Source organism: Papio anubis, chromosome 6, assembly GCF_008728515.1.
Source record: "Papio anubis isolate 15944 chromosome 6, Panubis1.0, whole genome shotgun sequence".
Taxonomy (NCBI): domain Eukaryota; kingdom Metazoa; phylum Chordata; class Mammalia; order Primates; family Cercopithecidae; genus Papio; species Papio anubis.
In genome coordinates, this window is record NC_044981.1 from 97,129,594 (window position 1) to 97,155,773 (window position 26,180).

The 26,180-nt window shown below is 34.7% G+C and overlaps 1 protein-coding gene across 8 annotated transcripts in view; it reads left to right on the forward strand.

The window, feature by feature from the left end:
* Positions 1 to 26,180, forward strand: part of GRIK2 (glutamate ionotropic receptor kainate type subunit 2) — a 684,613-nt gene that overhangs the window by 460,909 nt on the left and 197,524 nt on the right. For all 8 annotated transcript variants that reach the window (XR_002521364.2, XM_021936816.2, XM_031667694.1 and 5 more), the window contains one exon: positions 18,850 to 19,056. Coding sequence is in view for 7 of the 8 variants with exons in the window: in XM_021936816.2 (XP_021792508.1) it covers positions 18,850 to 19,056 (207 nt within the window). In the remaining variant the exon portion in view is untranslated. The remainder of the gene's footprint in view (positions 1 to 18,849; positions 19,057 to 26,180) is intronic.

Consider the following 26,180-nt stretch of genomic DNA (forward strand, 5'->3'; position numbering starts at 1 on the left):
ACAGCCTATATCCTGACTCCAATTAACCCCAGCACTGTGACTCAAAAAGAAAGTTACAGACTTCTTCCTCTCATAGAAAACACACATATTTTGTCTTGCTGGCATTACTGGAATCAGTGCTTTAACATAAAATCCACAATAACAGATAAGTCCTTGGTTTATCCATTTATCAGTCAATTATTTTATTAGGTATACTTCTTATTAGGTGTTTGTACATCATGACATTAATTAGGTGCCTAATCTGGAATGAATATTCTTAACTTGAATCCTATACATTTTATATTCTGAGCTCTCTTAGCTTTAGTTCTACATAGTAATCGGTTAAAAAAAATGCATGAATTTATTTTAACTACTTTGAGTAAACTCATATTGGAAAAGCAAACAAAACATTTTTTCACTTCTTCATCTGAGAATTAATAAAAGAAAAATGATTTTGCCATATAGGTGTTTGAAAAACATTTCATGTTATATGAAGAATATTTTATGCAACATTCAAATATAATTAGAGCCAAAGGCACTAAAATATTTATTTTCATGTATGTCACAGCTTTATGTCTTTAAAAACTCAAAATTTGTGTTTGCTGTTTTTAACTTTTAAATTTACGTTGTTGGCAAATATGATACTCCCTGACCTTGAAGAGAAACAAAACGGTACCTTCAAAATGCAGCACACACTTTCTGTGCCCTGGAGCAATAGCATTCCGTGTTTACTCTTTGTTTACATCAGAATTTCAGTGTGCTCCACAGTTCTGATAGGCGTGTCATATAGGCACACCCTAGAACTGTCCTGTACTTAAATAGATTTTAGAAGATACTGGGTTAAACAACGTTTGTTAGGTTTTGTTATCACGGAATCTTTAACAAATTAATGTGCATTTCGAGTATCTCAAGGCGATATAGGTATGTAGAATTTCCAAATATTTTTAATTGCAGAATGATTTCTTTTTAATACAGTTTATCTCTCTGTTGCCCAGGCTACAGTGCAATGGAGCGATCTTGGCCACTGCAACCTCTGCCCCCCAGGTTCAAGCTACTCTCTTGCCTCAGCCTCCCGTGTAGCTGGGATTACAGGCAACCCATCACTATGCCTGGCTAAGTTTTGTATTTTTAGTAGAGACATGGTTTTACCATGTTGACCAGGCTGGTCTCAGTGATCCTGACCTCAAGTGATCCACCCGCCTCGGTCTCTCAAAGTACTGGGATTACAGTCGTGAGCAACCGCCCCCAGACTGCAGAAAGACTTTTTGAAACTAAACTTTGGGGCATAATTTCTCAGAAGAATACACTGTGGAAAACAATAAGTTCGACTTTAACAACTTTGAAGCTCTTACTAATATTTCTAATGGAATTCACTTACACGTGCAAATCTATGCACTACATAGCCTGCCAATGATTAGCAGAAGAGCAGACCATTTCTGCAATTAGCTGCCTGATTGGTACCTGAATTTAATATATAACTGAAAGGAAGCTTTCAGTAAGGTCTGCGAGTTGAATGGAAAAATGGAAGTAAAAATCTGGTTTTGAATTGTGAGCCTGCCACTTAGTAGTTGGTTTACTTTAGGTGAGTTGCCATAACTGGAGTGGGGATAATAATGAATAACTTGAAGTTTGTTTCTATTAGAGATAAAAATTCATAAGTTATATGACATCATTCCTGGCACAAAATTGTCAGTAAGTGATCATTTTTATTGAGCACAGGGTAATCTACAAATTAAAACATAAGAAATGGTGTTCTTTACTAGTTTCCCCCTGGAATTTCTAATATGTTTGTTAACATCTTCTCCTATGGGCCACCATTCCTCTTCTTCAGGACATGTATTGGTGAACTTCTCTATATTCTCTCTCAATTCATTTCTCTTGCTTGGAAACTCATTTATCTCCATTTACTTCATTCTACTCATACGTTTTTCTGATAGTTTTTCCTCTGGGATGATTTATCTGACTGACTTGGGACATTTGTACTTTTCCTTCTCTCACATCTAATGATCCTTTTGTCTATAAAATGTATCTTTATGCATTTAAATGCAAACTTTTAGTATTTGTTTATATTTTTCTGTAGAAGTTCTCTGTCCTCAACTAGATTCTCTGTCCTCAACTAGATAGGTGCTTGAGAGAAGTAACACTGTCTTAAAGTAGAGTATTTCTTTTAAATGATAGGTACTCAAAAAACAATTTTTTGTTTACAAAAGGCAACAACTGAAGGTTAAACTCACTATTTATTATGGGAAAAGAACTTTCAGTAGATAGATGTGGCTAACTACTACTGATCATTGATGAATAATTCTCATTGCACAAGATCTTTTTCGTGTCTGTTTTACACGCATATTCAGTGACATTGAAGGGGTTTGCCAGTGTCTGATCAACTTTTGAGTGGGATATGGGTAGAAAGCCAGTTAGTATTCAGTTCTTTATTCTAATTCATTTCTCTATCAGTATGTTTCCATTTGTTTTGGAGAAACAAATAGAAGTAGAGGATGGCGAACACTGGAATCTCTTTTCTAACACCAGAGGGCCTCCAAACCAAATGTTCAGTGAATTAAAAGAAATAGAATCCCAGTCATTGAAAACTCCACCTTCTAATCTTTGGATGCAAAAGTCTTCATTTTTTGACTGGCTCCATCTTTCTTTCATATATTCAAATTTATTCGATCCTTAAGTAGTGAAAAATACATAATGAGAATATTGAAGAAAAAAATTCCAACCTCATTTATTACACAAAATTTGGTTTTAGGTAGATGCTTTAAAACAATTTTAGGAAATGGAATATCATTCTAAGCAGGATATGAATTCAAAGAGTGGTAATCAGCAATAATTATATCTAGATACTTTGTCAGAGTTTGTAGGAGTAAAGTGTTTTTCCTAACTTAGGCCTTCATGTCCTTGTATCCCCCTATCTTTCTTGCTCCACACTTTTCTTCACTTAAGTCCTACAGAGTTATTTATACTTTCCATCATCCACATGAATCATTTTCGCTCTTCAAAGTATTTCCATCTACGCCACTTCTTTAACTCAATAGTTATCTGTCTTGACTGCATATTTGACCAGCTAAATAATTTCTATCCCATGTGCAAAATGAAAATGAGGGATCTCTTGTTGAACAAGTACTAAGAATTTCAAAAGGACACCAGCAGAGCAGAAAACCCAAAAGCAGACCCCTTTGAAATGTTGGGCCCTGTACCACGGCACAGGTCACATTCCTGAGAAGCCGGCCCAACTGCACGTTATAATCAGGTAGGAAGTTGTTTTTTGTTTTGTTTCATTTTAAAATAATGATGCTAAGGTAGTTCCCAGATGCAAATTTCTGGGGGTAAGGCCCAGACCTCAGTTTTGTAATTTTAATTGCATTTTAATTGTAAAAAATTTATTTTAATTTTAATGTATAGTCAAGGCTGGACACCAAATACAAAGGCTATTTCCTTATGACTTGGCATATACTTACCTATTTACTTTTCTATCTCTCTCATGAGACAATTAGGTTTCTTAAGAGTAGATGTCATGTCTTATTAGCCTTTTCATCTTTATGACATAGAACAACACCTGGAACATTTTAGATATCTATTAAATAGATTTTAATGAATGAATGATTAAATAGATACTAGTATGACCTCGTTTTTAATTTTACAGGGTGTAATCAAGAAAAAAAGAAAGTAAAGGCAGACTTATTGGATGATACTTTGAAAGTGCAAAGAGAAAGCATACTCTTAGAAAAAATGTAATAAAATATTTGAGAAATTAGATCTAAATTTTCTTTTTAAATTGAAGGTTATTGAGAGATGCAATAGTCCCCTCATTTCTGTGCTTAAGGGGAAAATTATTTTATTTACACTATTACTCATTTGACTTTCAGAGTTGAGGAAAAGCAAGAATAAGGAAAAGAGATGGGAGAATGTTGACAGAATTTAGGAAAAATAATGTTTCTCAACATATGTGTGATACAGTTGAATAATAGGAGAGTAAAGTTGCGCTAGAAGATTCCTTCTCAAAGAACTACACGGCTTGTAAATGGTACTAGAACTGGAAAAAATGAGCTATTATTAGCACTGGTTTTGTCTGATCAAATTAATGGAATAAATGTAATTGTCCATAAGCACTAATAAAGAACAATCTTAAGCATTTGCTAGTTTTAAATAATTCGGTCCAGATTTTAACATAGCATATATTTTCCATTATATGGTTGTGCTAGTTGTTTACAGGTAATGTAAGAGTATTGCATATATAAATAACTCATAATTATATTGTGTTTATAGTATATCATAGCAATTTGAGGACACATGACATGTCTCATTTTTTTTCTTTTTGGTACAGCGTTTGGCAAACTAATTCAGAGGGCTAGATACATGTTTTTTGGATTTTATTTTTTATTGAAGTAAAACTTACATGATGCAAAATTCACCATTTTCACCAAGGTATATAATTTAGTGGTTTTTAGTACATTCACAATATTGTGCATATATCACCGCTATCTAGTTCCAGATCATTTTCATAACCCCTAAAGAAAACTCTGTATCCATTAATCATTTATTCTGCACTCATTTTTGTTGTTGTTGTTGTTGTTGTTTTTGTTGTCGTTTTGAGACAGGATCTCATTCTCTGTCACCTAAGCTGGTGAGTAGTGGTACTATCATAGCTGACTGCAACCTCAAACTCCTGGCTCAAGCAGTCCTCCCACTTCAGCCTCCCATGTAGCTAGGATTGCAAGCACACACCACCAGGCCTGGCTAATATTTTTATTTTGTACAGATGGGGTCTCGGTATATTGCCCAAGTGGGTCCTGACCTCAAACAATTCTCCCTGCACAGCTTCCCAAAGCACTGAGATTACAGGTATTAGCTACTGTGCCCCCAACCTTGCATTTGTTTTTACTCCTGAGACCCTGGCAATAGCCTATCTGCTTTCTGTTTCTATGGTTTGCATATTCTGGATATTTCAGGGGGACTAGAATGATGTACTGTGTGGCTTTTTGTGTCTGCCTGCTTTCACTTAGCATAATATTTTCAAGATTCATCCAAGCTATAACATGCCTCAATACTTCAATATTTTTATGATTAAATGATATTCCATTTTATGCATATTCATCATTTAGTTTATCTATGAAACCACGGATTGGCATTTGGTTTGTCTCCAAAATTTGGCTATTGTGAGAAGTTCTGCTATGCACATTGGTTCACAGTTTTTGTTTAAACACCAATTTTTAATCTTTTTGGGGTATATACCTAAGAATAGCATTGCTGAGTTCTATGGTAATTCCATGTTTAACTTTTTGAGGAGGTGCCAATTTTTTTTTTTTTTTTAATAGCAGCTGCACAATTTTACCTTCTCACTAGCAAATGTATGAAGGTTCCATTTTCTCTATAGCCTCACCAACTTGTTATTTTCATTTTTAAAATTATAAAACATCCTGGTAGATGTGAAGTGGTATCTTATTGTGGTTTAGATTTTCATTTCCCTAATGACTAACGATGTTCAGCATCTTCCTGTGTGCTTGTTGACATCTGTATGTCTTCTTTGGAGAAATACCTGTTCAAGCTCTGTGCCCATTTTTAAACAGCATTGTTTGTTTTCTTGTTAAGTTGTAATAGTTCTTTATATATTCTGAATAGTAGAATATTATCAGTTATATGATTCACAATATTTTCTCCCATTCTTTAGGTTGTCTTTTCATTTGCTTGACAATGTCCTTTCATACACAAAAGTTTTCACTTATGATAATGTCCAATTTATATGTTTTTTTGTTGATTATATTTTTGGTGTCATATCAAAAAAAACCCATTGCCAAATCCAAAATCATGAAGACTTACCTATATATTTTATTGTAAGAGTTTTACAGTTTCATCTTTTACATTTAGGTCATTGATAACTTTGGATTAATTTTTTTGTATATGATGTGAGGTATCAACTTCATTCATTTACATGTAGATTTTTAGTTGTCCCAACACCCTTTGTTCAAGAGATGATTTTCATTTTTTTGTTGAGAAGTTTTACATCTATATTCTTAAGGGTCATTTGTATGTAGTTTTCTTTTCTTGTGAAATATTTTCTGGTTTGTTTTCAGCGTAGTGTTGATCTGAAAGAATGGACTAGGAGGTATTCCCTCATGTTTTATTATTTGGAAGAGTTTGAGAAGGATTGGTGCTAAATCTTTTTAAATGATGATGGAATTCATCAGTGAAGTTATTTGGTTCTGGGATTTTCTTTGGAGGTTCTGGATTACTGATTCAGTCTCTTTATTTTCTCTAGATATATTCAGATTTTTATTTCTATTTGAGGAAGTTTTGATAGCAGTATCTTTGTAGGAATTTGTCCATTTCATCAGGGTGATCTAATTTTTGATGTACAATTATTTCTATGATTCTCTTGTAAACTTTTTATATCTATAAAGTTGGTAGCAAAGGCCCTCTTTTTTTCATCTGACTTTTTTCCTATTACTTTTTCTTGATTGGTCTAGCTAAAGATTTGTTAATTTTGTTCATCTTTTCAAATAATCAAATTTTTGTTCCATTGCTTCTCTCTATTTTTTTTTTCTGTTCTCTATTTTATTTATCTCCAAGGTAATCTTTCTTCTTTTCTTCCTACCTGCAGGTTTAGTTTGATCTTATTCTTCTAGGTTTCTATGGTGTAAATTTGTGTTATTTATTTGAGATTTTTCTTCCTTTTTAATGTAGATATATACAGCTATAAATTCCCTTTGAGGGACTGCTTTTACTGTATCCATTGAGTTTTAATATGTTCTGCTTTTGTTTTCATTCATCACAGAGAATTTCCCTTCTAATTTCCTCTGCAGCTCTGGTTTCTCTCAAGGCCAGTTTCTACTGATTTCTTTTTTCCTATCAATGGGCTGTACTTTCTTGTTTGTTTGCATTTTTCACTTTGTTTTGGTTAAAAAAGTGGACATTTTAAACAGTACAATATTGCAACTCTATAAACAAGATATTCCACCCACCCAGGGTGTTTTTTTTTTTTTTTTTTTTTTTTTTACTTGTTATTATAGTTCTTTATTGTTTAGTGGCCTTGCTAAGCCAATTTTGTAAAGTCTTTATTTTTTGTTCTGGGTGGTCACTGAAATATGTGATTGTTAGGTTAGTAGTACCTTAGTAACTTGACAGAGATTTCCTTAAACTCCTGGAATGAAGCAACAAGAAACAAAACCAAACTTCCCATCTTTGTAGTTTGGTTGTATATTGGGGCAATCCTTTACTGTTTAGCCAGGCAGTTTACAATTCTGACCTATTCTTCCTTCCTGCTTGCATGGAGCCTGAATCTAGCCAGAGGTAAGGGCTTAGGGTCTTGTCAGGTCCTTTCTGAACATACATCCCACCCTGGTTATGTGCATGGACTTCTAGATTCCCTTGACTATAGAGGAGCTTGTCCCAGCTCTTAGTGCCCCCAAGTATATCCTTCCTAGTCTTGCAGTCTCAGGCTTTCAAGTGAATCTATTTCTTGCCCCTACTTTTCCCTCTTACCCACCAGGTGGTAGATAATGTATTTGCCTTTAAATGCTAACAAAAAACACCACATGTGAAGCAGCTTCAGCCTTAGGGAAACTCCTATGCAGATGAACCAACAGCAAGTCCTTGAGCCCATCCCTCTGGGAGACACCACACAGGTTAAAACACATAACTACAATTTGGTAAGAATAAGGTCCATATGGTTTCCTATGGTGTGTATTACCTACATCAGGAATGCGGGCTACTATCTTCAAGACTGTTGTGGAACTGAGGAGTATCAAGTAGTATCAACAGGGTAAATTAATATGCCACAGAGCTCTCCTACCAAGATTCTGTAGTTTTTCTCTTCACTAAACATTTCCTTATCGTTGTAAGTTTTTATTAGATTCTAGAGTTATTTAAAAATTGATTCTGATGGCTTGCCAGTTTATTAACTGCTTCTATGGCTGCTTTCACACTATAATGACAGAATTGAATAGTTGTGACTATATAGTTTATAAAGCCAAAAATATTTACTATTTAGTCTTTAAAGAAAAAAAAAATTGAACCTGTAGTCTACATATGTATATTCAGAATTTACATAAAAATATTTGTTTCCTGAATGTATTAATGACTAAATTGGTAGATGAATGGATGAATGAATACATCCAAAGTATTTATATTTTAACAAGAGGTATTCTGATATAGATATCTACATGCATCTTGTTAAACTTCAAATAAAAATTTAGAAAATCATGGTAATTTATTGATCATCTTTGGAGTTGCTCTTTTCACTTATAGGTTACTATGGAAATGCAGGAGTGGTGGTAGTCAATTAAAATCAATAAACATGCCAATCAAACACATATATTACTACTGGGCATCATTCCCATGGTGTTTATAAGCTGTCCTCCATCCCTTGATCAAATCATACCCCATGTGTGCTAAATCTACCCAAGAGTGTTGCTTATTAGAGTAATGAGTTGATAACGTTTTCTGTGAAAGAAAAAATTTATCTTTGCTGAAAATCTTCCTTTATTTTGCTTGTATTTCTTTGTTAAGTATTAGTTATATTTCTTGGGTGTTTTTCACCATTCAAGAAAAACACCTTTTACCCATAATAAAAGTAAACCTACCTATGAAAATTTTATTTTATAAAAAAATTTAGTTTAGGTGCCTGAAATGAAATAAAAATAATGTTAAACAGGGTTGAAAAGAATGTTAAAACAGGTAACTAAAACTTGCTGCCTTATACTATCCAATAAGCAGACTTTCCAAGTGTTTATCCTCTGTGCTTGGATGAGAGGACAGCAAGTGAAGATCTGGGAAAGTTCAAGTAAAGCATGGTCTAGATAGAAAGGGAAACAAACAAAAACCCCCGAACCAAAACTAACCCAATGAAAAAGGGCAGAGGGTTATCCTTTGTTCCATCTCCCTAACATTGCTGTCCATAGTAATACCTTTCATCCTTAATTTCCCTTTTAAAAGTGTGAGTCTCTCCTCTGCATTCTCCTGAGCACCTCTTGAACACTTGGAGGGCAAGATGTTGAAGTCTGTTTTGTTTCATTCCTGTTAAGGTGTAAGTCTGATAGTTATAATGAACCAACTCACCTTCCTGAAAAGCATAATTGTTCCACCATTTCTGTTGCCCATTCATCAGTCTTCTACTTTCAATCAACTTAACATCTGCCTTGATTTCCATACCCTATAAAAACTAGTTTGCCCTCTTACTAGTTATGACTTAATGCCTTCAGTGAGAGGGCAGTGATAAGATATAGAGACTCTGAACACACTGTTCAGAAAAGAGAAGGAAATTATTTTCAGGAAAATTATTTTCAGGAAATTATGAAATTTCAGGAAATTATAAATTATTTTCAGGAAAATATCAACTGCTCAGTTTTGTTTCAATTGCCATAATATTACTTTAATCTTATATTATTATTTTTGTAACCATTATGGTTTTTTTTCATTTGGCCCATAGGGATGCTATTTTAAAAAAAGGAGGGCTTTTTGTTTGTTTGTTTGTTTGTTTGTCAACCCTATGTTCATGAAGGAGAAAAAAAAAGCACCGTTAGGTAATATTTCTAAATGCATTGCATTGATATCTTTAAGTAACTGGAATTTCAGCTGTTGCCACAAATAAACTTTACAAGTTTCTGAGTCATAAGGATAAATTCAAGAACATGATTGGGGTTACCTGAATATACCTGTCTATTTTTCAAAATAAATGATTTGTGGACTACAGCATCCTGTGTTCTGAGATTCACCACAGCGCTCTAAAACAAGACACGTGTCCCTGTTTCTCAAAAACGTAGCCTGTGAAAACATTCCACATTCCACTTCTGATAATTAATGAAGCAAAGTAGACGTGTAAATAAATACAGGATAATATATAATTGGAAAGTATTTCAAATTCACTACTAGTTTGGGAGTTCCATAAGGGCAGGAATTTTTCTATGTTGTTTTGATTTGTTTTTGATTGTTCAGTGTTGTATACCTAGCACCTAGAAGAGTGTTGGGACAGAGTAAGAGTTCAATATAGGCTTGGGTAAATACATTGGTTAGTTTAGTCTTGTCATTGCAATACCAGGGGTTATTTTATACATATCACATTAAAATTAATTTACATGTTAATGTCCCTATGTTTTAAGTAGCATGAGTAAGACACTGATATCTCAGGGTTAACATATGAAAAAGATAATCAAGCCCTAGATAAAAGCTGAGGGATACATGACTTATATGCTTTAAAAATTATTAAAAGTTTTATTATATTTAAATAAAACATTTTTATTCCCTCAACCTTAAAACATATTTTACTTTTTCAGAACTTCATTTTGGATTCATTCTGTGCCAACTCCCAGTCTAATGCAGATAAAAATACATGAGTTATTGGGTTCCTTAAAACTGGGGTTGATAGTAGAAATGCTGACAAATCCTTATTACAGATGCCAGTGGAATGAAGTGCCTTTACCTCTAGCAAATGCTGATGTGGAGATTTAAGACTATATGAGAAATCAGTAAAGTTGCCCAGGAGAGTTTTATCATATTATTCATTGAACTTGGTATGTGATACAGTAATTGCTTCTGGTACCATTTTTCTTTTCTTATGCGAGGTTATTATTTATCCTTGTGCGTGTGAAACAGAGAAAGAGAGTTTAAAGGAGAGTCATAACCTGATGTAAAACTATCCCATGACACAGTGTAGCTGGAGATAGGAATCACAGCAAGAAAACTGCATCTTACTTATCAGAATTAAATATGGGAAGAGTAATATTTGACATTGTGGAGATCCATAAATACTAAAAGGATGCACTCAGACCACACATATTTTTTTCTAGTGATGTGCAAACCTGTTTAAGACATATATCTAAGTAGGTTTTTAATCTCAGAGGGTCAACAAATTTATTTGCCTATGACAAAAGTTTTCTTATTAGCTTATAGTTGAAGGAAATCAAATTAACAGGTAGGAGGCTAGTAGGACAAGTTAGATTAGTAAGATTTAAATAGCCTAATAACTTTTACAATTATATTGCCGTTTTCACTTCTTTCACACATATATCCCTCATATGCTTCACACACTCCTAACTAATCACCAACTTTTATTATATTTTATCCAGTGTTCAAGTCAGTTTCTGTGAAAAATAAATAAAAAGTACTTTGGAATGTAGTTTAATTTAAAATAGAGACAATTATAATTTAACATTGCAAACAGAAGAAAAGGCATTTTTAGATAATCATATGTTGCTACCTAAATCTGATTAGTTTAATAGATGATGTTTTCATAAATTCTTAAAATACTTTATGTTAAAAAGATGTGCTCTTATTTAGAAATCAGATGATTTGTCATGTAGAAAATGAATTTTGTGTATTATATATTTACTACTTATTTTCTTCCATAAAGTTGTCTTGATTTTATTGTTCAATAATTAATACCATTTTGCATACAATATAGCCCAGTGGTGAATCCCTGTTAATTAAAAAAAAAAAAAAAAGTCATACAACAGGTGTTTAATTATGTAATGAACTATTTACAATTTTATATTCATATGGAGTTTGGAAATGATCACTAAGAATTATTTAATCAAGGAAGTATGGGAAGGATGGGTAAGTGGTCCAGCAGTCAGCCTGGCTGAGTTGTATACTGGCTATTGACTATGGGCAAAAAAAAAAAAAAAGAAAAGAAAAAAATACCTTAACATCCTTTCCCTCAGTTTTTTCATAATAGAAATAATATTACTAACCTCATATAGTTGTTATGGAGAATATAATTGAATTAATCCAAGTAAAGCATTTAGAACAGGGTTTGGCACATGGTAAGTGCTTGGGAAATGTTAAATAGTAGTATTGCTTAGTCATGGGAGTTGACAAATTGCTGATCTTTGTTCCTTTTAAGTAAAACAAAACAACAAACTCCATATTTGAAAATAGTAACCTAAATGAAACAAAAGTATGAAGTCAATAGAGCTAATTTACTATATCTACATGCTTTATTTTTTCCCATTCCACCAACCCAGTATTCTCAGTCTTTCCCCTGTGCTGCAAGGGAATATGATATTCTCCTCAAGTCCTTAACCCTCTGTACACGGGTTAGTGACTTGAAGATTTGTTACCATCATGCCCAAGCCTCATAGGGGAACTTAACTGTCTGAATTTTTTTCCTTCAAGTTCAGGTTTCCCTGGCTTCCCCGGTTGACCAGAGCAATCCATCTCTATTCAATTCATTTCAGCAGTCATTTTATTGGTAAGCCTGCTATGTGCCAGGGGATGTTTGGTGCTTTTGAAGCAAAATTAAGTAACCATTTTGCCCAGTAAATCGCTCAAGTCTAGTTCAGAAGGCTTACATATACATCAACACTTACTACTCAATATGATAAATGCTATGGTAAAAGTATTCAAAAGTTGTTGTGGGAGCACCAGGAAAAGAAACACCTGAATATGTCTGAAATGTGAATACTCAGTACCAGAAAGCTGTTTCATCACAGGACTTCTTCCCTTTCTAAGATAACAAGGGTAGATAAACTATGACCTATGGAAATGTTTTATCTACTTGAAAGACTAGCAGGCCAGGAAGAGCAGTGAGGCAAAAGGATACGATAACCTCTTGGGCAGAAGGGCACTACATCTGTCATATTTGCAGTACTTTGTGTACCCCTGGGGACTAAAGTTTGTATGTGATCAAATGGTACATAAAAATCGACAAGATCCTAACTGTTCTTTTATTTTTGTTAAACTCAAATATGTAGCTTTGGATGTAGTTAACAGATTAATTTCTGATTCCCATCTGATTCAGTTTAAAAATCCAACATATATGGTTTTCTCCCAAGTGATCTTATGGTGTAGAAAGCAACCTAAAATAGTGGGAAAAGTAGTTATTGTGGAATTTGAAAAACCTGGGTTCAAACCTCTTATTTTATTGGCTCTTCTTAGTTGTTCTCTACCTCTTCTTAGCTATGTGACCTGGGAATATTATTTAACCTCTACAAAAATGTAAATGGCAAATGAAAATAGTCCCAATAAGACTGCATTGAAACATATGAAAAAAATGCTTAACATCATATGGCATTAGGGAATTGCAAATTAGAACAATGAGGCATCACCGTATACCTATAAGAATGGCCTAAATCCAGAACACTGACGGCACCAAATGCTAGGAAGAATGTGGAGCAACGCAGTCTCTCATTTCTTATTGGTGGGAATGGAAAATGGAGCTACCACTTTAGAAGACAGTTTGGCAGTTTCTTTCAAAACAAAGCATACTCTTACCATATGATCTTGCAATCATCCACCTTGATATTTACCCAAATAAACCAAAAACTTATGTCCACACAGAAACCAGCACATGGATGTTTATAGCAACTTTATTTATAATAGCCCAGACTTGGAAGCAACCAAAATTTTCTCCAGTGGGTGAGTGGACAAATAAACTGTGGTATATTCACACTATGTAATATTATTCAGCACAAAACAGAAATGAGCTATCAAGCTGTGAAAATACATGGAAGAAACTTAAATGCTTATTACGAAGTGAAAGAAAACAATCTGAAAAGGCCACATTCCAGCTATGTGACATTCTGGAAAAGACAAAACTCTGGAGCTACTAAAAAGATTAATGGTTGCCAGGAGTTAGAGTGGAGAAAGAAATGAATACATAAAAGCATGGAGAATATTTAGGGCATTGAAACTATTTTGCACTGATACTACAATGGTGGATGCATGCCATTATACATTTGTCAAAACTCATAACATAGACAGCACCAGGAATGTGCCTATAATGTAAACTATGGACTGTAAGTGGTAATGACATGCCATTGAAGGTTCGTCCGTTGTGAACATGTACTGATTTGGTGCTGGATGTTGATAGTAGGGTAGACTAGGCCTCTGGGAGGAGTAGAGAGATATGGGAAATGTCAATACCTTCTGCTCAGTTTTGCTGTGAACCTAAAATTGCTAGAAAAATTAAGTCTTAATTAATTAATTAATTTGAGACAGAGTCTTGCTCTGTTTCCCAGGCTGGAGTGCAATGGCGTAATCTTGGCTCACTACAACCTCTGCCTCCCGGGTTCAAGCACTTCTCCTGCCTCAGTCTCCCAAGTAGCTGGGACTACAGGCACCCGCCACCACACCCGACTAAGTTGTATATTTTTAGTAGAGATGAAGTTTCACCATGTTAGCCAGACTGGTCTCAAACTTCCAACCTCATGTGATTCGCTCACCTCAGCCTCCCAAAGTTTTGGGATTACAAGTGTGAGCTGTGATGCCTAGCTTAAGAAATCCATGAAAAATTATTGGGAAGCTGAAATAATGAAATTACATTAAGAAGCTGATTTTTGCCAGATTTGTTTTAATTAATTCCCCAAACAACTTTACATATATTGTTAAATATATTTAGAATTGAGAAAATTGAGTTATAAAAGTAACTAATTTATCAATAATTTATCCAGTTAGTATTTACTGGACACTGCCTACTATATGCTAGGTATTGTATTAGCATGGAAGATATTATAATGAGTTCATATGGATGTTATATTTTAGAAAAGTGAGACAAAAACCCCCAATAGTAAACCAACAAATAAATAAAACAATTGAAAATGACTTAAGTACTGTGAGAAAATAAATATAATATTGAGATAGAGAATAACAGAGAAGATTCTCTTTAGATAAAACTAAAGGAAAGATTTTATATTTAACTTGAGCCTTAAAGGAAGGAAAAGAGCTCACCATTTGAAGAGCTTTGTAGACAGACAGAACAACAGGTAAAGGGCTTTGAGGTGGAAAATTGCTTTGTATTTGTGAAACTGGGAGAAAACAGGATATCTAGACCTTAAGGAGAAGAAAATGGAGTTGAAGAGGGAAAGGTAAGTTTTAAGCCTTTATTCATTTAACATATGCGCCATGAGCACCAACTGATTGCCAGTCATTTTCTTCTATGCTCTGAGATAAATTAATGAACATAATCTCTAATTCCTCCATACTCATAGGTTTATGTCATAATAGGGGAAGAAAGAATTGCACGTACATCAAAAGATAAATAAAACTTCAGATGGGATGAGGGCTGTGAACTAAACAAAGCAGGGTAGAATAATGGAGAGTACCTTAGAGGAAAGAGATAACTTATATATATGTGGTTTCTTTGAAGTGGTGAAATTTGAGCACAGGCTTAAATGATGAGAAAACAACCATGTGAAGATCTTAGGATAGATCCTTCCTGTCTCAAAAATAAATAAATAAAAAGCAAGTGCAAAGAGCAAAGACCTTGAGCTAGAAACGAACTTGGCAAGTTTGAAGACCAAAATGAAGGCCAATGCCTGAAATAAAATGAGAAAGAGAGGGAATAGAAGCTAAGCTCAAAGAGAATAGGCCTTGAAGACCAGGATAAATAGTTTTTATTTTATTCCACTTTTAATGAAAAGCCACTGTGGGATTTTAAGCAAATGCATAATAAAAGCAGATTTAATTTTCACAAGATTGCTATGACTTTCTATGGAGAATGGACTGTAGGGGAAAGAAACGGAAAGCAAAAGAGGTAGTTACAATAGGAATTCGGATTAGAAATAAAGGTTACAGGAGCCATAATTCTAGCAGGGGCAGTACAAAGAAATTAGTGGAATCAGTATATATTTTGAGGGGAGAACTTGCAGCATTTACAAAGGATAAGACAGAGAGTTTGAGAGTGATTGCCTGGCTTTTGACTTAATCAGTTTTGTGAGTTGTGAAGCCTTTTACCGAGATGAGAGCAAGTGGTAGAACAACAGGTTTTAGAACCCATGGCAATGAAGTTGATGTTATTCTAAACACACTGGGAATCTATGTGATGATTTCAAGTAGTAGTGGGGAGATAATTCAATGTATCCTTCAGTAAATTCCCTTGTGTTGCTCTGTAGCAAATGAGCTAAAAGAAAGGGAAGCAAAGATGATGACTCACGGACCAGTTTGAGTAGCAGAGTAAATGATGGTGCCATTTTCTAAAAGCAGAGAAAACTGAAAACATGTGAAAATTTTAGGGACAACAAGAAGTGTATTTGGGACATAAAATCTTGCTGACAAGTGCTATTGGATATGTGTGCCTAAGACTTGCAAGAGGTGTTGGCCTAATGTATAAATTTTGAGGTCATCAGGATAAAGATATTATTGAATTTGATGTGTGTGGATCAGAAAAAAATAGCGATAAAATTTTAAGAAAAAAGGATGGGATCATAACTAATTTTAGGAACATCAACATTTAACTGAGAAATTATAATAATGGACCATGGAATGTGGGGCCAAATAATGAAGTAAGTCAGGAGGGGACTGATAAATAGGAGGGAAATGTGAGTTCACTGAATTGGGGGTCTTTGTGTGATTGAAGAGCATAAGCGTGGGTGTGATTAAACAATGAATTGGATGAGTGGGCTGTGAGAAATCCTAATTTTCTGACAAATGCAGGCTGCAGTTGTGACCATGTGGAAGACAGACTAGATTTCAATGAGGGAAATAATTTGGTAATGAGGAAATAAAAGAATTAAGAGATCAGCCGTGTTGGATACTTCATGTAGGTGGATTTTGAATATACTGAGAATAATAAAAATTAGAAAAAAGAATTACCATCCATAATCAAATATTTGAAAAGTAAAGGCTTCTCTTCCTACTTAATAAAACTTTTGAACCAGATTTCATGAAATGACAGCAATTATAGAGAGAGAGCCTGGTCTAGTGGGTGGCATGAGTCTCAGAGGAGCAGAAGTCATTGCACAAGGCAGGGGAACAAATGGTGTGGGAACAGCAATAAGGGGCAGGGAAAACACCAAATGTGCCTCTGTCTCCAAGGGATGTGGAGGTAATTGAAAATAGTCTGTAGGAAAGAGAGCTGAAAACCAAGCAATGTCTTCAGGGTACAGTCCAGCAGAGTAGGGAGATAAAATGGTCATTCTAAAAATTAGGTGGAGATATGGAATATGCCAATCTCTCATCAGGACTTCTTTAACACACAGTGGCAGCATTTAGAAGGGTCAGAATAACAGGAGGTGAGGCTGCAGGGTACATACAACAGTATAGAGATAAGGTAAGTCCACAGAGACGGGAAAAAGATGAAAATAATCTTGATTATTTCTTAGATGAGTGTGGACAAGCTGACACATGGCTGTCATGTCTAAAACTCCTTTAGGATAGCTCTCATGGGATGGCTGTTGTTCTCCAGGGGTTGGGGAAGAGGGTGAGGACATTCCTAGGTGGACTGGCATGGGAATTTGCTAAGCTTTCTCACTCTGTAATAGCTTCCTCTAAGATAGCAGAGACTTTGCCCATGAGCAAATATTGAATAGCAGAACCAATTGTTGCACCTTGGTTTATTCATAGCAGCATAGTCTGCCATACCATGTGAAAGTGCCTTCAATAAAATGTGCTAATGCATGGACTCTTTTTGCACTTAGTTAAGCATACAAATTTCTTACAGGGCCTAATTTGCAGAGCCTCACAAAAATTGACTCCTCACACCTTTTTTATTCTCAGCTTGTTCAGCCAACTAACTCACTTACTGGATGTGACTTCTGTCACACTGTTGCCAATTATCCTTTTCCTGAAACACTCCAGTATTGTGTTGGTCTCAGGGCTTTTTACCATGCTGTGTCCTTGGCCTGAAATACTCTGTTTTCAGAGTTTCAAGTATCTAGACTCTTTTTCACCTGTTGGATTATACTTCATCTCTTACCTTTTCTGGAAAGGCTTTCAGGAAATTACTTAATTTTGTCTTGTCTTATTTTACCAAGTACCTTGCAGTTGTTTTCTTTTCTATTGACCTATTTTATGTTTTTATACCACTTAGGAGAATCTGATAATATGTGTTGTATTTGTTTAGGCATTTGTTAAGTGTTTTCTTCTCTTTTCATGAACTTCGTGGCTCAAGGATTTCTATTTATATAGAGGAGGGCTAGCTCACAATAGGCGCTCCATAAAATGATGTTGAATGAATGCATAAGCACTTGATAAAGATCACTTTGTCTCTCTCTCTCTCTCTCTCTCTCTCTCTCTCTCTATATATATATATATATATATATATATATATATTTTTATTGAGATGGAGTCTCCCTCTTTTGTCCAGGCTGGAGTGCAGTGGTGCAGTCTCGGCTCACTGCAAGCTCCGCTTCCAGGCTCACGCCACTCTCCTGCCTCAGCCTCCCGAGTAGCTGGGGCTACAGGTGCCTGCCACCACGCCCGGCTAATTTTTTTTGTATTTTGTAGTAGAGACGGGGTTTCACCGTGTTAGCCAGGTTGGTCTCGATCTCCTAACTTCGTGATCCGCCTGCCTTGGCCTCCCAAAGTGGTGGGATTACAGGTGCAAGTCACCGTGCCTGGCCTTCTTCATCTATATTTTAAAGTAAATTACTATTTTTAAACTATAATTAAATATAGTAGTTGTAATTTTCATGGTTGTTGGGACAAAATGTGATTATATATATAAAAAGTCCCCAGTCTAATTCTTCCCATATAGTAGGCAATTAGTCAACAATTTTTTTCCTTCATTTTATTCATAGATTCCCATGGAAACAGCATACCAGATATTGATTAAATGATATAATTCAAATTGGGGTATTATCATGGTGAAATTAGATGTTGGATATCATGTATTATATAGCATATATTACATGTCACATGTTATTCATTATGTATAAGATTTATGGCATAAGATATAAGATATAATGTATTTTTATTATATAGTTGTGGTGAGATTATAATAGTTAAGTTTTTTTTTTTTTGTAAAGCACTACTATTTCCTACAAAACTTGAATTTTCTTTTAATATTCTAGACTTCATTAATTTTAATTAGAAGAAAATAAAGTTGACTTTGTCCTAAATAAATGAGAAATTTTTTGTCTTCTAAGAAAAGCTGTAATTCTGATGATTAGTTTCATGATTAACTGTTACCTTTTTCTTCTTGTTCAATGTTTTCAGGAAGAACCCTATGTCCTTTTTAAGAAATCTGACAAACCTCTCTATGGTAATGATCGATTTGAAGGCTATTGCATTGATCTCCTCAGAGAGTTATCTACAATCCTTGGCTTTACATATGAAATTAGACTTGTGGAAGATGGGAAATATGGAGCCCAGGATGATGCCAATGGACAATGGAATGGAATGGTTCGTGAACTAATTGATCATGTAAGTCCCTTCCCTCATTATTTATTAGTTTGTTATATGGCTACAAGGTTTACTCTTTTTTCTTGATGTGTGTGAGTAGTAACTACAAAGAGCAGTGATGTATTTCAAGTATATATTTCCTTCAATAATTTTATTTAAGCTAGATAGTATTTGTCACTAAATATAAAAGAATCTAAGAGGGGTATATAGCCCTGTGTAGGTAAACAGATTACATTTTCCACAGAAACTGAGAGATGGAACATTATCTCTCTTGATTATTACATTTCAAAGAGATACTTCCCAGGTCCTTGAGAAACGCTTTCCTGGGCCATAACATTGGCAAGAGGTAATTAGCTTTTAAAGGAGTTACATACATTTCAAAGAGAGAGGGAGAAAGGACCTATAACTATGAATTTTTAAAGTAAGTATTCTAAGAACAGGGGGTGAGGAGGGGTGTTTCTTTCCTTATTTTCAGTTGGAAGAATCAGACCTTTTATTTGTAATTAGAATTTAGTATTTAATTAGTATTTAGTATTTTTAATTAGCTCTTGCAATTGCAAGTGTTTGTTATTTTAGAAATAACATGTTTGTCACCTTCTTATTTCCATCCCTCCTTAAGGGGACCTTAAACATACAGGGTTTGGTATGATCTTTCAAATTCATTATGATCTAACCAAGATGGTTCTCGGTGGTACAATATGAAGATGCAACTTCAGATGGATATCTTAACTTTAAAAAGTATAATTCATAAATTTAGAAAAGGAGACTTTATTTCTTACAAAGGGTTGCAGTATGCAGGGTGGCCATTCAGACAGGTTGGGAAGCATAGTCTCTGGTTGGAAGTCAAAAGCAGACACTTCAATGGAGGGGCAAAAGGAACAGGAATTTACGCTAAGCAGGGCGGCTGAATTATATATATATTTTTCCCAATAGGAGAAGTCATGAATATTTATGAAAGGAGAAACTTGTGCATGAGCATGAACATGCCTCTCCATGGATCCCATGTACAATAATGGTGGCATTAGCGTGGTCTGAGGGTGGAGTTTTCAGTGCTATGGCATCAGAAAGTGAAGCACAGGACATGAAAATCCTTACTAAGCATTCTCTAAAGATGGCTAGAACCATTCAATGGTCATGGTCTAACAGGCAAAAAAAAGAAAGGGCAGCATCAAGGTTGGTTGATATCACTATTGAAGTCTTTTGAAAGGGCCGTTTTCTGTTTTCAGTGGTGAAGTCTTCTGAAAGGACTGTCTTCTTTAGGGCAGAAAGTCTAAAGGCAGTTAGTGAGGGGGTTGGTGTATAATGAGGTGTGTCTGCCTTTCTATCCTGTCATGGTTGAGAACTCCGTTTTCAAGGTTACTCTGGGGTTCCCTTGGCCGGGAAGAGGTCCATTCAGTTGTTTGAGGGGCTTTGGATTTATTTTTATTTCTCAGATATTAGGAGAAAGTGATTTTCTGAGGCGTTAGGTATTGTTAGTCCTTGAAAAAAGACCTTTTCCCTGAAAACATCATCCCCTCTTCTCCACTCTCCCATACTCAGTAGAGCTCCATAAAATAGTGTGCTAGTGAGCACTTGGTAGGGCAAAGGTGAGTTCAAATCCTAAGTCTTCAGCTGTGCAGTTGCATGCATTGAGAACACCTTCTTAAACACTTTGAAACTTAACTTTCTGAAACATAAGATAAAGATAATTTATATCATTTTAATAATTAGTAATGATATGTGGGAATTTTCTAACAGTGTCTGACATATAGTACATAGTCAATAAATAGAGATGTAACTAATAAGCCCAAACTTAGTGTCTTCTTACTTGTTCTGTCTTCTACTATAGTATTTATGAGTGTTTGTGTTGAGGGCTAAAACATAAAACATTTAGACAGTATTACAATGAGAAAGCTGTAGGGACTATAGCACTATTATGATTAAATTTGAATAATCATAGTCAATGAGATCAATATTAGGCTTTGGTAGTAAAGTTTATTAATTGGATCCTTTGCTGTCACAAATACACCAGTCCTTTCCTACCTAAATGACCTATATGTTGTGAATGGCAGTTTTATATTAGGATTAATTAAACATAGAGAAGCATTAGGAGAGAGTCAAATTCACTGTTAGATCAGCAATAGGCAAGATAAAGAAAAACAAAACAAATAATATTTAGGGTACCAATGAAGCAGGGACATCCTTATTTTTTTGAAAATTACTCTTAATATTTAAAAAAAGTCAAAGTACTCATTATAGATAAAATCAAAACATTTTTGGAACTTCTTATACTTAACAGTTTGATATTTTGTCAAATTTGAATTACACATATAGGGGACAAAGCTCTTGACCCGCTATAGTTTTGCTGAAAATCACTGATATGAGGTTAATTAATTAATAAGAGAAAGTACATACAAATTTATATTGTATATACTTGTATATACAAGACCCTTCAGAATGAAAACTCAACTTCCCAAAGAAGTACAGAAGCTCGTATTATCATCTTGAGGTTACAACGAGCATGGGGGCTTGCATCCTGGTAAAATAGTTTATGAAAAGGCAAAGAAAATGAATTCTATGGAGGAGCAACAAATGATTACTACAGAACAGAAATTAAGTTGTAAACATTTTTTGTTTTCTAGAACTTAAATGATGCTTGAAGACAATGATTATCTTGAAAAAGGGTCTGTTCAGATGTGGTTAGAATTTTTGTTTTCTTTCCTGTAATGGATAATGAGATTACAGAGAGGGAAACAAGAATACTTGTTCTCCTAGGCGGGTAAATTCTTTTTGTAGATAGGAGAAAAGTCTCTTCTAGTGATTATTGATCCCCAAGAGTTTTTAACTTAAAATACTCTGACAGTGAAGGATTTATTTTCTTACTTAGATCTTTGAGGATCATAATCCAGCATTTCTCAAATACATTTTATTCTCCTTATTATTAATTTTTTTAAGAGGATCTTTCTGTCACCCAGGCTAGAGTCCAGTGGCATAATCATAGTTCACTGCGGCCCTGAAGCCCTTGGCTCAAGCAGTCCTCCTGTCTCAGCCTTGTGGGTAGACATGCTAACATCCCTAGCTAATTATGTATTATTGTTATTGTTATTATTTTAGATATGTGATCTTGCTATGTTGCTCGTGCTAGTCTCAAACTTCTGGACTCCAGGGATCTGCCTGCCTTAGCCTCTGTAGTAACTGGGATTATAGACATGAGCCACTGTGCCTGGCTTCAAATACGCTTTAAAAAATTAATTTTGTGGAAACTTTGGTACATTTTAAAATGTTAATAATATATGTCCTACTACAGAGAAAATACGGAAGCAAGCAATCTATTTTGCTTTTCCTTTATATACTAATAATCTACTCTTTCAGTCCTAACATATTTTCCATGGGGCTGATCATCTTTTGAGTTTTTATGATGATTGATGACTTGAAATTTTTTGGTTAGCTATAAAAAGTTGATAACTTTTGAAAGTTATCAAACTGATTGGAATCTAAGTTAGGATGTTATTTTATCAAATCCGTTCGCTGCATTCATGATCTTCTGTATTGTACTGTATATTTGGTATAATTCATCTGCTTCAAATATACTGAAAATAACTAGGAGACATAAATAATAATGGTGCAGAAAACGTTCAGCATTCAACAATATTTATTGAAAGAATGACACAAATATTTCACAATGTTCCACAACAAACATGAAACTCAAGCACCACGGTCTTTAGAGAATATGGCCACGTATATTCCAAATGCTTTTATTGTTAGATTGCCTTCCAAAAGCCCCAGTGAAAGTTTCTGTTCAAGGGCCAAGAAAACAGGGTCATATCTTCTTCTTGAAATTAAAGCATCATAACCTTTTTTATTCTATTTTATAAAATATTTTATCACATTTTTCATTCTTAAAAGGAAGCTTAGCTATTGAGCCTGCCATAGTAGAGATGACTACACAGAAACTTACTAATGCAACCATTTTATTAAGTTGGGTATACATTTTACTTGTAGCTTTGGGTTGTGTTTTATTTTTTTTATAGCTAATAACTCATTTGTGGGCTCATGAGACAACTGTGATAAGCATCTTATTCATAAAGCCAACTAGAATTATTCATTAGCATAAGGGAAAACACCTAAGCTGCAATAAGCTACCACAACATGTTATTATGGGAGTGCTTAAAGTGACAAGGTCAGTAAAATTACTTTCAAATCTCTGGTGATGTTTGCCTTAGCATTGGAAAACCTCAGAGAATATTTATGCTTGTAGACATCCATACATAAGCTAATAGAGTAATGCACAAAGTATCTGTAGGGGCAGGTTGCAAATAAATCTCATATTTGTCCCCACCTTTAGTTTTTCACCCACCCAAGTAGCTCACACGTTTGCCATTTTATTATGTCTCTATTATATACTTCCTGCCTTTAATATCATCTCCAGGAATGCATATATACATTACAGTCAGATTTTCATTTAATCAGCAATGTTATCTCAAACCTTTCTCACTGAAATCATTACAGAGATACTGAAAGATTACAGTATATAATTTCAGGTACTCATGTTGGCCTTTAATTTCTTTTTCTTTGTCCCCTGACACCTGATGATTTGTGCAGTCCTCAGCTCTTTCCTCTTGTCGACTGTTTAATGTCCATCCCCAGGGTTCTCTGTTGGGGCTCTACTCCAAAAGGCTTTGTGTGCCATTTTATTCTTCTAAAAAGCCTACTTTCTTTGACACCTGTAGAACTACTACTTCTGGTACTTAATCATAGATATTCCTTATTACTTGAAATTCTTTATCCTTTCATCTTTCACACAGACTAATCCCAGCTGGAGGCAAAATTTCAGACTATCCTTAAGCCAGTGTTCTGCTGGCAATTCTCTGACCTATTGTCATAATACTGATAAAATGTGTGTGGGAATACTGTGTGCTCATACTCAACAGATCTACAGTTACTTCTTAACTGTGCAAATGTGGGCACCCTCTCTCTAACTTTTCTGTCTCTCTTACTCTCCGCTGTAGCTTGGGGAAAGTTTCTTACTCTGTCTTGAGTGACTTCTATCATTTATACAACGGGAATAATGATGCTTCATTGAATGACGATGTGGATTAAACGTTAATATCAGAGAATAGAGAAGGACTATAGCCTTCTTTAACTTAGTTAAATACATCAGTCAGATGGCAGAGATTGGGTGTATTTGAGGAGACACAACAGAAGGAAAACCGTAATGACAGGAAGCAGGAAAAATTTAAATGCTGCAGGACAGTGATGCAGATCCCTCTGTAGATATTAGGCCCCTCATGCCTCAGTGTATGAAAAGCTCCTGGCACTGTTGGGTAATCTCATGCCTATAAATACAAATTTTTCCTTTTAAAAACCTGACCCCTAGTTAAAAAACTGCTACCTAACCTGGGTTGCAACTAAAGAAATAGCATAGAAACCATTCTAAGACTGAACTACTTAGTGGGTTTTCAAATCAGATTTGAGAACTAAACTCTAATTTGGGACATGAATAAATTGCACAGGACTTAATGTACTGAGTGGCAAATAGGAAATATTCAAGAAAAGTAGTTATTATTATTACTATTAAAATTATTATTATGGTTAATGTATCCAAAAGGGTGTCAATGTTTTTGAATGTTGCTATATTTTGTCTATTCAACCCCATGAGCTAGTTTACAGGATTACTGTTGAACCATGATTATATTTAAAACGAATAATTGACCAAATGTGTGCTATAATGCTATTAGAGAAAAGGAGCATTTAAAAACAGATTTCTAAAGCCACATTAGTCATTCCTTTACCCCATTAGAATTGTGTAGACTATGAGAAATTATCTAAATAGTAACATTTAAAGTTTAGCTCTTTTATAAGTGCCAAACATCTTTACAACTTCTTTTTCTTTAAAGAGATTTGTGTTGTAATATAATTAACCATTTGATGTAGGTAAAAGAGGGCATTGAGCAATAAATGCTTATTTTTTAAAGTAGGGTCATTTTTGTAGCTTCAAATGTTGAAATTTTAGAAGTAAACAAAACTTGATCATTTGACAGGTTTTCTTAACAGAATGAGAAAGAAAGTCTGTTTCAGCTTAGAAAACAACTCAGTAAAATGAGAGGTCTGCTGGAATCTAATTCGATATTTTATATTATTTTTAAAAAGACCCATGATGCCATGGATTTCCAGCTGTCTGAATGCTTCCCAGCATGCTGCCTTGGCATTGCAATTGGTTTTTAATATTATCAAGCCTCTTATGATTCATAAATGAGCCTTGGAGGACCTCACTACACTTTGCTTTTGCCTCCTGATTGCTCTTTTATTATATGTGAGGAAGGAAATCAAATATTTGTTTTTCAGGGAACTTAAAAAGGCTCCAGGTATTATCACAAAAATGGAAACACTAAATCAAAAAGCAGTTTATTCTAAATGGGAATTGACTTGCACAGCCATAGCTTTGAATTTTGACAGTACATTGTTTAATTTTGCATCCTAGTTGAGGCACTCTGGTACTTCCTGTGAAAATAAACACAAAAGCTAGGCACGGTGATTCACGCCTGTAATCCCAGCACTTTGTGTAGTCAAGGTGGGCAGATCACCTGAGGTTAGGAGTTCGAGACCAGCCTGGCCAACATGGTGAAACCCCGTCTCTACTAAAAATACAAAAAAGTTAGCCGGGCATGGTGTTGCACGATTGTAATCCCAGCTACTTGGAAGACTGAGGCACAGGAATCACTTGAACCTGGGAGGCGGAGGTTGCAGTGAGCTGAGATCATGCCACTGAACTCCAGCCTGGGCAACACAGTGAGACCCATCTCAAAAAAAAAAAAAAAACCAGAAATACAAATTTAAAAAAAAATCACAACCACCAACAACAAATGAAGACTGTTGGGGAGTAGAAATACTATTATTATTGTTATTTTTAAAATGTTGGCAAAAATAGCTAAAATCAGAAGTACAAATTTGTAATTTCCTATGACCCAAAATTAACCTATTTATTAACTTTGCTTCAAGTGTCTCTTTATTGTAAAAGTTATAAAATATTACAAATAATGTTGAAGTGCCTTCCTCACCGTAGTTTTTCTCAATTTAGTATTTTCCACATCAATCATAAAATATAAAACTACATTTTCCTCATCCCTCTCCAGGTGTAGCCATTATCTTAAGTTTGGTGTTCTCCT